This window comes from Patella vulgata, chromosome 9, assembly GCF_932274485.2.
Source record: "Patella vulgata chromosome 9, xgPatVulg1.2, whole genome shotgun sequence".
Lineage (NCBI taxonomy): Eukaryota > Metazoa > Mollusca > Gastropoda > Patellidae > Patella > Patella vulgata.
Window position 1 is genome coordinate 36,483,708 of NC_065887.2, and position 12,542 is coordinate 36,496,249.

A 12,542-nucleotide genomic window follows, 5' to 3' on the forward strand; every position below is an offset into this window, starting at 1 on the left:
GCGCATTGCAGACGACCGTGGGATATGTATGTCACGTGGTATAAAACCGTGGTATACAAGAACTTTTAAGAGCAAAGTTTTATGTTCACTTAAAATGGAGCTACGTTTTTTGGTTCTACTTGGTTGTTTTGTTTCGTGTTCTTCGGTTGATTTACAGGAAAAAACAAAATATGAGGATAAAGGTGAGTACTTGATTGAACCTGTTCCTGCCGTTAAATGACACTGCACTGCGTTTCGAAAGTTTTTAATATGGTGCCAAACCAGAATAACTGGATAATATTGTCTTTATTGTTTTAGTTTATAGACACTTTCTTCCATAACACTACCTATATCATTACATTGTTTACCATTTGGTAACTATTCAAGTTAGGTCCTGGAAATATATAACTATTCTCCTTGTCCTTTTGTTGACTGATATGTGATTGTTGACGGCTGGCGCCAAAATAGCCGTACAAAAGGCTGGCAAGGATTGAGAACGTTAAAATTCTGTCATAAAGCGACTGGAAAACTGGGGTTTCTTTAGGTTTTCAGTGGTTTTGGCGTCGTTATGGAGATTACGAACTGGTCGCACCCAATTCGATAAAAATATCGAACAGGAGAGGTCTTGAAATGTCACCCTTGACGACACAACATCGTCATTAATGTATCGCTCCGTGTACATGTATTTACTAATACAAACACTGTCTTACAAAGAGACCGAAATGTTGACACATCCCTGCCAGCACCCGTTCCTTGTGAGAGAGAGAGAGAGAGAGGTGGGGATGGGGAGGGGCCTGTTCACACAAAACAAACTAGACCATTAGATATATTTTAATCTAATAATGAACATACGTGCACAGCTGTCTTTAGAAGTAAGAGGTAAACAGAGAACCTGGAAAAAAATCAACGATGTTATGCATGCGACCTTATGCTGCTCTTTTTAAATTAAAGCATGAGCTCAAATTTCGGTGTTGTTTTGCCTTTCGGCTTGTCAAATAGCTCTGTTTTATACCGATGTGTAAATGTGGTCTTGCTAGTCTACAAACTGTATTTCTTTAGCGAGTTTTAGCGATAGTTAGTATCAGGGTGAAAGGTCATGACTGTGTATTTCTAATTTATAAATTGTTGATCAAAGTACTATGTACTGTTAACAAATATAGAACGGATTTCGTTGTATAACAACAAATTAATCCATTTGTAGAATTGCAATATCTAGCTCCTCTAGGGTTTTGAAATATTAAATAACATGTATTTCAGAGTGTCATGGTACTAGTGTGGGATTCGGCTACAGTGGAACTTTGAGAAACCATTACGAGAGTCTGAAAAACCGTTACCAAGGATGCACGTTCATTCACGGAAATCTTGAAATCACAAATTTAGATGATCCAACTATAGATTACGACTTGACCTTTCTGTCGGAGATCCGTTACGTCTCTGGGTACGTTCTGATCGGTTTGGTGTCGGAGTTGGATCAGATCAAGTTTAGGAGTTTAGAGGTGATCCGGGGTAACAGGACGTATCGTGTACGTGGCGATGAGTACAGTTTAATTGTTGCTTTGACGTCTAGGTTTAACAGTCCACATTTTGGTCTTCAGGAACTCCATTTGCCGGCTTTAAGAGGTAAGATAAATATTGTCCAACTTTCATAGACAGTAACAATTTATATTTGCAATATATCCACAAATTCCCCATTATCGACGCACTTGTAAGCTCTTATAATATCAGACGAAACTTTCAACCGGTCGTAGTTTGTAACAAACCATGCTACTACTGCGTCAACTAGGGGGGGGGGGTGTCTCCTCTTATTTAACTAGCAACAGAACAGGAGCTCCCCAGGGTTGTACCATTATCCCCATTTTATTTATCTTATATACAAATGGTTGTATAAACTAAGGTAAGAATTGTTTATTGTGAAGTTCGAAGAAAACGCGGCATTAGCAAACTATATTAGGTTATTTCGAATCAATATACAAATCTCAAATTTGTAATTTCAAGACCTGGTGCCATCAAAATTCATCTTGTTCATCTTTGGATGTTAAAAGAACCAACAAAATGGCAATTTATGAAAGGAAATCAACCAATGACCCTTTTGTCGCATATTCTACTATTGGTACATTATTGACACAAAATTCTGACACATCACACAAAGATTATTGAGTTCTCGCCTGAGTACACTGGTAAACTTTGTGTAGGAACAAAGAATTGGAAAATGATCATTGGTGGTCTCTTCTAATTTTCTTTTAAATGATTATGAATTCCTTGTTTCTGGTCGGCGACAAAGCATTCCACTATTCAAAACCATCAGATCTCGAAATTATTTGTACTCAGCAGTATCAGTTTACACTGTACACACTCTTCTTTTTATACACCCACATTGAAATATGCCCATATTGATTACCCCAGTCGGAGCAGTTGGACGTTTACCCCTCATTTCATTTCATTTCATTTATTATAGAAATTGTTGAGGGTAAAGTGCTGTTTTTACAGAATCCTGTGTTATGTTATGTAAATACCATATCCTGGGATGAATTAACCAAAGGATTGAACACAGTCGGATTTAATAATTCGGTTCATTATGGAGCAAAGGCATACTCCAACGACTGTAAGTATTATCAAATCTATCAATACATCTTGTGAATAAAAGTCTTAAAAGGGCTACTGATACATAATAATGCGTATTATAACCTTAAGTCGGCCAGTGGGTACAGATGCGTTATGTGTATTGGAGAGTTTTAAATGACTACCAATATATTATGTGTATTACAGTCTGAAAGGACTATCAATATATCATGTGTATTACAGTCTGAAAGGACTATCAATATATCATGTGTATTACAGTCTGAAAGGACTATCAATATATTATGTGTATTACAGTCTGAAAGGGCTATCAATATATCATGTGTATTACAGTCTGAAAGGGCTACCAATATATCGTGTGTATTACAGTCTGATAAGGGTATCAATATATCATGTGTATTACAGTCTGAAAGGACTATCAATATATTATGTGTATTACAGTCTGAAAGGGCTACCAATATATCATGTGTATTACAGCCTGAAAGGGCTACTAATACATCGTGTGTATTATAGCCAGGAAGGGTTATCAATAACTCTTCTGTATTAATGTCATAAGTGATGGTGGCCGTGTCCAATGAGGACCAAACTACCAAGATGGCAAGCCTATTCGGCAAAATAGAGACACACATGGTCAACGCCGATGTCCTGTGTGCCATGATTAATTCAATCAACACGGTAAAAAAAGATCAAGAGAAGAAGACGACGACGAAGAAACCACAAAAGGCGATCAAACGGCAAACCTCGCACTCCGTAGAAGGATATCTCATGTTCGTCACTACAGCACTGGCGATATGCCCAGTTGCTTGCCGGTTTTAACACCAAAGACGAACACTAATGAGGTACCTCCTATGGAATGTGAAACGCCAATTGACCAATAAATAGACAAGACAGAGAGGCATCCATCCGGACAGTCATCATGGCGGGCCAGGTTAAAGTTCTACAACTAAACGTTAATGGACTGGCTCCCAGATGTGCTGAGCTGAGAAAATACATCACCCGCAACCCGAAAGATGTAATATGCCTCCAAGAAACCAAGCTACTACCAACCAAGAACGACATCTACTTGCCCGGATACACTTGTCAGAGAAGGGACAGACCGGACAGCACGACACGTGGCGGCGGTCTTGCCATCTACGTCAGTGATAACTTAAATTATATTTCTGTTTCGCTTGACGTAGAGGACCCTCTAGAAGCAATGGGCATAGCCATCACATAGAGCAATAATACAAAATTGACAATAGTAAATGTCTATTTACCCCCAGATGTCACGAGTAAACCAGTTGACTTCCAGTCACTTCTCGACCAGCTTCCTCAGGACGAATTTGTGTTTTGCGGGAATTTCAACGCAAAACACGTCCTGTGGCGGTCACCGAGGAATGACTGTCGGGGGATTAGCCTATGCTCAATAATAGAAGAGAACGACCTATGCGTACTGAACGACGAGAGCCCTACTTTTGTTGGAGGAAATGCCCCACCTTCACACCTGGATCTCACGCTCTGTACGCTTGGTATGGCAAACCGCTGCGACTGGCAAGTACACGAAGATGAAACACTTGGCAGTGACCATCTACTGATAGAACTCTGCATCCAATGTGAAACAACCAGGGAAGTCTATAACGGGAAACCCAATTGGAAAATAAAAGAGGCTGATTGGGCTAACTTCCGTGTAGGCTGCCTTGGGTGGAAAGAAGAAGACATCATCGATGCCAACATCGACGTGTACGCAGCCAACATCACGAGTGCTATTATAGGAGCCGCAGACGACTCCATTCCCAAGACTTTTGGAGGGCAATCAAGGATTAGAAAACCTTGGTGGTCACCAGAATGTCAGAAGGCGGTTAACGAAAGAAAGAAGGCACTACGCCTACGGAAACGCCACTACACTGAAGTCAATCACCAAAACTACCTGAAGTTGAAATACGCCGCAAGAGACACCATCCGGAAGGCAGAAAGCGAACACTGGATGACATTCTGTAATGCGTTGAATCAAAACACGCAAACAGGTGCCGTCTGGAAGAAGCTGAACGCCATGAACGGGAAGCGCAGATCATTCAACATACCAAACCTAAAGAATGGAGATGAGTACGTTACCAACGGCAATGAAAAGGCAGATCTACTTGCAAAAGCTTTCGCTGACGCAAGCAGGGACGAAAATCAATCACCAGAGTTCCTGAAGAGAAAGGAAATCTTTTACCCACAGCACCCTTCATTAGAAATTGAACCTAATGAAGGGGCTAAACCAATCAATCTACCCTTCTCTGAGGAGGAGTTAAATAAGGCTCTTTCCCTCAAGAAGGATAGTGCGGCTGGTGAAGACAAAGTAAAGTACTCGATGCTCAAACATCTGCCTAGAAATGCCAAAAGGATACTACTAAACTTCTTCAACACATCCTAGCTGACAGGAGAGGTACCCAAAGAATGGCGGAAAGCCAACGTCATCCCTCTTCCAAATCCAGGTAAAGAGAGAACAAAGGCAGAGTCCTATCGACCAGTAAGCTTGACATCCACACTGTGCAAAACCTTGGAAACAATGGTTAACATACGACTACAGTTCTATCTGGAGAGCAACCGACTGATCGACGAAAATCAAAGCGGGTTCAGGAAAAGGCGTTCAACAACGGACCACTTGGTGAGACTACGGCAAGTCATGTCGCAGGCACTCCTCTCTGGGAACCTGTTATGTGTCGTGTTCGTAGATTTAACTAAGGCTTTCGATTTAGTCTGGCTAGACGGGCTGCTCTTCAAGTTAGGACGTATTGGTATAACGGGCATAATGTTTCGGTGGATCAAAAGCTTTCTGAGCGATAGAAGGATACAGGTGAATGTAGGCAGATTCCTGAGTCCCGAGCAAAAATTAGAAAATGGCACGCCTCAGGGGTCGGTTATCAGTCCCACTCTCTTCAATATCATGATCAATGACATACAGAAATCTTCCTACCTCGACGCCAAAACTGAGTTAGCTAAATTTGCTGATGGCAGTACCATATGGAGGAAAGGGAGGAACTCCTGTTAACTACAAAAGAACATGCAGAAGGCCTTAGACAAATTCATGGCATGGGCAAACGATTGGGGATTCAAAGTCTCGGAGAAGAAAACAGTCGGCATGCTTGTAATCAGGGATAGAGGGATAAACAGAATGACTCTGTGTATGAACGGGAAAACCATCGAGTTTAAAGACCAAACCAAGTTCTTTGGCGTAATCTTTGACCGAAGGCTGACCTGGAAACCGCACATCGACGAGACTGTAGATAGATGCACCAAAATCCTAAACTTAATGAGGAAAATAACGGGAAGCACATGGGGTGCCAATAGAGTTACATTAATGATGGTGTATCGTGCTCTAATACGCTCTGTATTAGACTACGGCTCTTTGGCTTTCATGAACTGTGCGCCAAAACTCTTAAGTAAGCTTGACACCATCCAATACAAAGCTCTGTGTATTGCGACCGGCGTAGGGCTTGGGACTAGGAGAGAGGCATTACTACAGGAAGCCGGGGAGTTGCCCCTGTCCCTAAGAAGGAAAGAACTAGCGACAAGGTATTGGGCCAAGATCTCGCAACTTGGCGAAAGATCCCCTACTTTTGTCAGTCTACAAAAGACAAGATATGTAAGAGATCCTAGAAAGAAAAGCTTCGGCCAGGGTATCAGGCAAACAATCAAGGAACTGCAACTGGGGGAGCTTGTGATAAATGAACACGCCCCCCCCCCCCAGCGATCGCCCCTTGGACGCTCCCTATACCGCCGGTTAATCTAGATCTACTACAGAAAACTGACAAGAAAAACAACCCCACTGCTGCACGTGCTTTCTCTCTAGAACACCTGGAAGACAACTGGCCGTCTGATGACTGGGACCATGTGTACACGGATGGCTCACGCAATCCTGAAAGGGGCACCAGCTCGTTTGGAATATACCTGCCAAACGGGAAACAGGGAATAAGTAGGAAACTACCCAATAACTGTTCGGTGTACACTGCAGAGCTTGTGGCCATTCGTGACGCTATATCATGGATTTCCCATCAAAAGACTAGTAAGTTCGTCATTCCAAGCGACTCTCTGAGCAGTCTGATTTCAATCCAAAATGACAACTCGGACTAGAGACCAGAACTTATTTTGGAAATCAGGCAGCTGTACCAGAGGGTTATAGAGAAGGGAAGCAAAGTAGAACTCGTGTGGATTCCATCACATGGCAGATCGACTCGCCAATGAAGGTCTCAAGGACACAGCACCACTCCGCACCATAGACTACAGCACCACGGAAATCTACAGTATGGTCAAAAGACAGGTCAATTCAATCTGGGAATTAAATCTCGTTGAACTTGACACATACAGATTCCGGCTGGATGACAAGATCTACACAAAGACAACACTCAATCACCCTAGAAGAGATATTTGTAGACTTATATCGAAGCTAAGGGTGAAAGAGCGGCTGCGAGACTACAAACACCAAGTCATCATCTGTGAGTGCGGAGAAGAATGTACCACCAACCATGTCCTGGTAGACTGCGAGATATACGAGGAGGAGAGAAGGGAACTAGTGAGAACAATGGAGACCAACAACATACCATTCAACACTAAGAACCTACTCTTCCCGAGACTGCAAATCTTCGAACAAATCCACGCCCTAATGGACACAGTTGGACTAAGTAGAATAGTGAAGTAAGAGGGGGTCACGGTTAGACGGGCCCGGCATCTAAACACTAAACTACATAGGGGATTTATACCAAACTGGCAGAATAGTGGAGTAAGGGGGAGTCACGATCAGACGGACTCGGCATCTAAACACTATTCCACCAAAAACAGACATCAAACCTACAGAGTGGGATAGTGGAGTAAGGGGAGGTCACGATAAGACGGGCCTGGCACCTAAACACAAACCCCATAAAGATGACATCTACCAAACTAGCAGGATAGTGGAGTAAGGGGGAGTTACGGTCAGACGAACTCGGCACCTAAACACTATTCCGCAAATAAAACTGATACCAAACCCAGAGAGTGGGATAGTGGAGTAAGCGGAGGCCACGATAAGACGGGCCTGGCACCTAAACACTAAAACGATGACATCTACCAATCCAGAAGCAGACGAGATCATCTACCAAACGATATGTTTTATATTAAATAAAGGGAAGAACTTCCCACTAAACCAAATCCATGGCCTCAGGCCAAATGGAAAGATTGCAAAATCATATTCTAAAAAACAGGAATCAGCTTCGGCTCTCCTATGTCTTGTCTGCGATATCACTTATGTGGAAGCAGACGTTAAACACCAAGAACGAACGAACGAACGTCATAAGTGATTATTTATTTGTCGTGTAAATTACTAATACGCCGTCATTATTTCTGATATATTTTGTAGGTTCATCATGTCCTGTAGAATGTGAATTCAATGGGGTATCAAGTTGCTGGGGAGCAAGTTCAAGTCTCTGCCGTTTAGGTAAAAACTATTTTATTACTTGAAAATACGATATTAGTTAATTTAGTGTAGTTGGGTTTTAGGCACACTATCAAATGAATTGAATTATTATTATATAAACAAATAAACATTCATGGATAGGTAATGGCCGCACATTACGCATATGCTTAAATTCCAATGTCTAACTGACGTGCTTTTTATACGCCTATATTGAAATATAGTCGTATATTGTCGTCGCTCCCGTCCGTACATCCGTCGTCTGTAATTTCGAACAATCCACAGACTACATTTATTATCCGTTTGTTTTGAAATGTGTGTATGTGGTTTACATTAGTGAGATGGAGAATCCTATTTTATTTCTTCTAGAGTTATGGCCCGTGTTTCACTTTGTAGAACTTGGACCTTATAAGGTCCATTGTAGAACCTTGTGAATGTGAACGCTCTAAGGACAAAAGATATCACCTAATCTATATACAATTTATATGCATTATTTATATAAGTAAACTGGAGAATTTCAACAAATAGTCCATGTTTCCATTTGTAGAACCATGTGATCGCTCGAATGACAAAAGTTATCATCTGATCTATATGAAATTCATATGCATTATTTAAATTAGTAAACCGAATAGTTTCAACGATTTCCGTTTATAACCTCTGGGGTTATGGCCCCTGTTTCGCTTCGTAAAATGGCGTGAACGCTAGAATGAGAAATTTGATCTGTATTATTTAAATTAGTTAAACAGAGAAGTCTGTCGATTTCCAACAATATTTCTATTAATTAAGTTAGATTTATGGCCATTGTTTGACTTTGTTGAACAATGTTAACGCGCAAACGACAAAAGTTATCACCCATTTGTATTAATTTGATATCAGCATCTTGTAAACGCTCACATTACCCACTACATATTAGACAACCCTTGTCGACTGCACGGACGATTAAGCTGCGGTGTGCTATGCTTCGTTGCCTGATAACCTTTCTTTGTATTAGATTATGGATTGGAGTGTGATGATTCGTGTAATGGTGTTTGCTTTATGAAAGGACCAGAAGGATGCTGTCATGATTTTTGTTCTGTTGGTTGTACAGGACCTACACAATACGATTGTCAGGTAAGGACTTATAGTAATTAATACAAGTTTAGTTAAAGGACAATATTGGTGCCAGTCATTATCACAAATGTGATAGAGCTGGTTAAACTCATTCCAAATATAATTTTAACACAGAGATCATAGCTACGATAGCTGAGTAATACAGGTTTCCTGAATCGGAAGTGACGAACGCCAAAGGAAAACACGAATCATCTCTCTATATAACTGACTGATGTGACTAGTGATAACAGATATACGGCCGAATTTCTGCTCACTAATAATTCCTTTGAAGACCAAAAGTTGTTATATGGGACTGTAAGAGGATACCTGACAATTCAATAAAGTAATTGAATGTCATTAGATAAGAGAACACGAGAAAAATAGAAATAGTCCGGACATTCCCTTGTTTATATTCATTCTATACCTTATAAAAACATGGTAATGCACGGACTTTTTCTGTTTCGCGTTCACTTATCTAGTGGCAGTCAATTCTTTTCATGAATTATCAGATATCCTCTCACAGTCTCACACAACAACTTTTGGTCTTCGGAGGAATTATTAGTGAGCAGACATTCGCCCGTATATCCGTTATCACTCGTCACATCAGTCAGTTATATAGAGAGATGACTCGTGTTTTCCTTTGGCGTTCGTCACTTCCGATTCAGTTAATTTGTATCACTCAGCTATCGTAGCGATCTCTGTGTTAAAATCACAGGGGCGGATCTAGGAATTTTGAAAAGGGGGGGGGGGGGCGCCGCAAAATGAGGGCACTGATCGCGGAGACGGGGCACGCCGCTGAGAGGGGGTTTCTTTTTTTTTGGGGGGGGGGGGGCAAGGAAATTATCCGTCATTTCCTTGCATCTGTAGCCATTCCAAGAGCTATTTGGCTGATATTTTTGTCTAAGTAAGCGTTCGGAAATCGTTGAAAAAGAACCTTAAAGATATATTATGGGAGATAAGATAAAGAGATGGCACTTCTCGCTATAATAGTTAAAAACTAGATAGTGTAAAGGTAATTTGCTGAAAATTTCAGTCAAATTGATCCACTATGAGCCGAGAAAGAAGCCGGTGAAATTTTTGCATAGTCTCGGTTATCATTACTAAAATCATTAATATAAACAGCATAGTCTCGATTATCCACTTTTTCTGATTTAATTATCTTTGGCCGTTAGCGGTATATAGGAATCTAATCCAGCCTACATCGAAGGCTAGCATTGACATTGAGAGTTTATTATGGTCTGGATAAGTTAATTAATGTCTAATTGATAATTTAGATAACATTTCAGGCCTAAAGAAAGACTTGTAATAAGCAGATTTTGCTGTTGCATAATGCATGTTTAAAATCGAGCAAAAAAGCCAGTTGAACATGCGACCAGAAAATTGTCAAGGCGAGCGAGGCATTATGATGGGAAAAAAGACGAATCTATTCCCTAGCCACTTCACTATTTAAGCCTTGTAACTTGTACTTTGTACTGTCCACACATGAAACAATGCTACATCAAGTTGCACTCATGCGCGTCGGTGATGGGCATGAGTGTATACGCCGCCGATTCCACACAAGATGTCTGTCTATAGTCACTCAGGATAAGGGCACCGTCAGCTAAACAACAAGAATTCGTTTGAAAGTGGAAGCATTAATTAGACCAGACTGGTGTGTTTGAATCGATGGTTTGAGTCATTTGGGATCACTGCAACGAATTGTGAACGGACATATTTGGGTCTGAGAAAAGGCACTTTCAGCAGTAAAAAAGGGCAATGTCGAAAATTCGCCCCTCCCTGGAATCCGCCTCTGATATATTTGGAATGTGTTTAACCAGCTCTATCACATATGTGATAATGACTGGCACCAATATTGTCCTTTAAGTCCAGTCATTTTTCTGATCAATGGAAGTTCAACAACACATTTAGTAACAAGTATGCTTCCATGCCATTGCAAAAACTAATCACCCAATGTTCGATTAGCTCACAGTGAGGGTAATAGCTGTAATCCCCCGATACCATGAAGTCGAAAATATACTCCTATTTCAAATGCTTGCACTATGGCATTTTACAATTGGGCATATTTTGTATACCTAACCCCTAGCGGCGTAATTTATTATCTGGCAACCAGTATGTTGTGTCGTTTACGTTAGATAAATGAGGAAGCGTGTCGCATTTCACAAATTCTATTTAGTATCTCTCGATACTGAAATGGGCTTAATCGGTCTGTGCATCATTCTCGGTTCTGTTTCCGGAGTATTTTATAGTATAAAGAATTTGCTTTTATTTACCAAAATGTTCACTGCACAGTTGCCTTTTAGGACTGGCCGGATGACCGTGATGCTGTGGGTGTATGTTTCGTTGCCTGGCAAACTATTTTGTATCACCAGCTGCTATATCATATTAAGTTGTAAACTGTGTTTCAGGTATGTCGTGATTTTAAGATGGGTGACCAGTGTGTTAGCCACTGTCCAGAAAGTACCTACACTGTTAGTCAGAACTGTATTGACTTTTAAAACAGTTGTTGGCCGCCAGCTGTGTTCACATATAAGCGTCAATTTTGTTTATAAACGTCATATTGTGCTAAAACCCAGTGGAGGAGATATTAAATTGACTAGACCTATTTGATTTGAGGCAGAAATTGTTTTGTGGAATGACAATTTAACTTACAGATAAAGCCAGTGTTGAGATATTACCGACTGTGTGTTCCACTATACAGTATTGTCAGCCATAATTAAATTATAATTAATAAACAAGCTGACTTACCCTTAATCTTTTTCCCCTAACCAGATCAACGATACTGTGATAAGACCTAAACCAAAGAGGGGTATTTTTTTATTATGTTTGGTAAAATTGCTTTCAATTAAAGGGTCGCTAGCGCTATTTTCGAACTATATCCGGTATAATAGACTTTAATTAACTACATCCTATTACACCCGGTATTGTACATTTTAATTTAATCTTTCAGTTTATATGTTGTACGAATTGTTGTTTTCACAGAGTTTAACGGACCCTGATTATGTCATCAGTGGTAGTATTTGCAATAAATGAGTATTTCTAATGTTAATTTTAACATGGTATTATCCAAAATTAATTAATCGTCGTAGACGGCTGATGTTCAAGTTAAATATAATTTGTTTTTATCTGGCTGTAAAGTGTTTCCCCATCAGAGTGACGGTTGTGTTGTCTGTGTTGTATTAATGTACTGTTTGTCTTGTTTTGGTGAGAAGTTGGGCTTTATATGAAAGTAAATTTTCCAGTTTTTAATGTGTTTTAGGTTTATTGTATATGTGTTTTCTTAATGGTTAGTGATGAATAAACTATTTCTATTAGTATCCATTTCTCTCTTTTATGGTGAGCTGGATACACAGCAGAACATCGACAGAGCAGAACGCCTGTAAGGCCGACAAGCAAACAAGATGAATAATTGATTTAGGCAGTATTAACTTCTTGTACACGGTTATTGAACCGGAATCTACTCAATGGAAATAATATATTAATGGGAACAATT

At 40.3% G+C, this 12,542-nt stretch overlaps 1 protein-coding gene across 1 annotated transcript; it reads left to right on the forward strand.

Annotated features, from left to right (window-relative positions):
• LOC126832310 (epidermal growth factor receptor) lies at window positions 1–12,366 on the forward strand. Its single transcript, XM_050563058.2, has 6 exons — window positions 1–182; window positions 1,237–1,599; window positions 2,435–2,581; window positions 7,910–7,987; window positions 8,955–9,073; window positions 11,458–12,366. Exons 1-6 carry the CDS (start codon window positions 29–31, stop codon window positions 11,545–11,547), a joined length of 951 nt encoding a protein of 316 aa, XP_050419015.1. The 5' UTR covers window positions 1–28; the 3' UTR covers window positions 11,548–12,366.
• Window positions 12,367–12,542: the final 176 nt, after the last annotated feature.

Excerpts from the sequence above, each read along its gene's own strand:
- LOC126832310 (XM_050563058.2), top strand. The coding sequence starts at position 29 with ATGTCACGTGGTATAAAACCGTGGTATACAAGAACTTTTAAGAGCAAA. Across the intron at positions 1,600-2,434 it reads CCATTTGCCGGCTTTAAGAG|AAATTGTTGAGGGTAAAGTG; the intron begins GTAAGATAAATA and ends CATTTATTATAG. Across the intron at positions 9,074-11,457 it reads CTACACAATACGATTGTCAG|GTATGTCGTGATTTTAAGAT; the intron begins GTAAGGACTTAT and ends ACTGTGTTTCAG.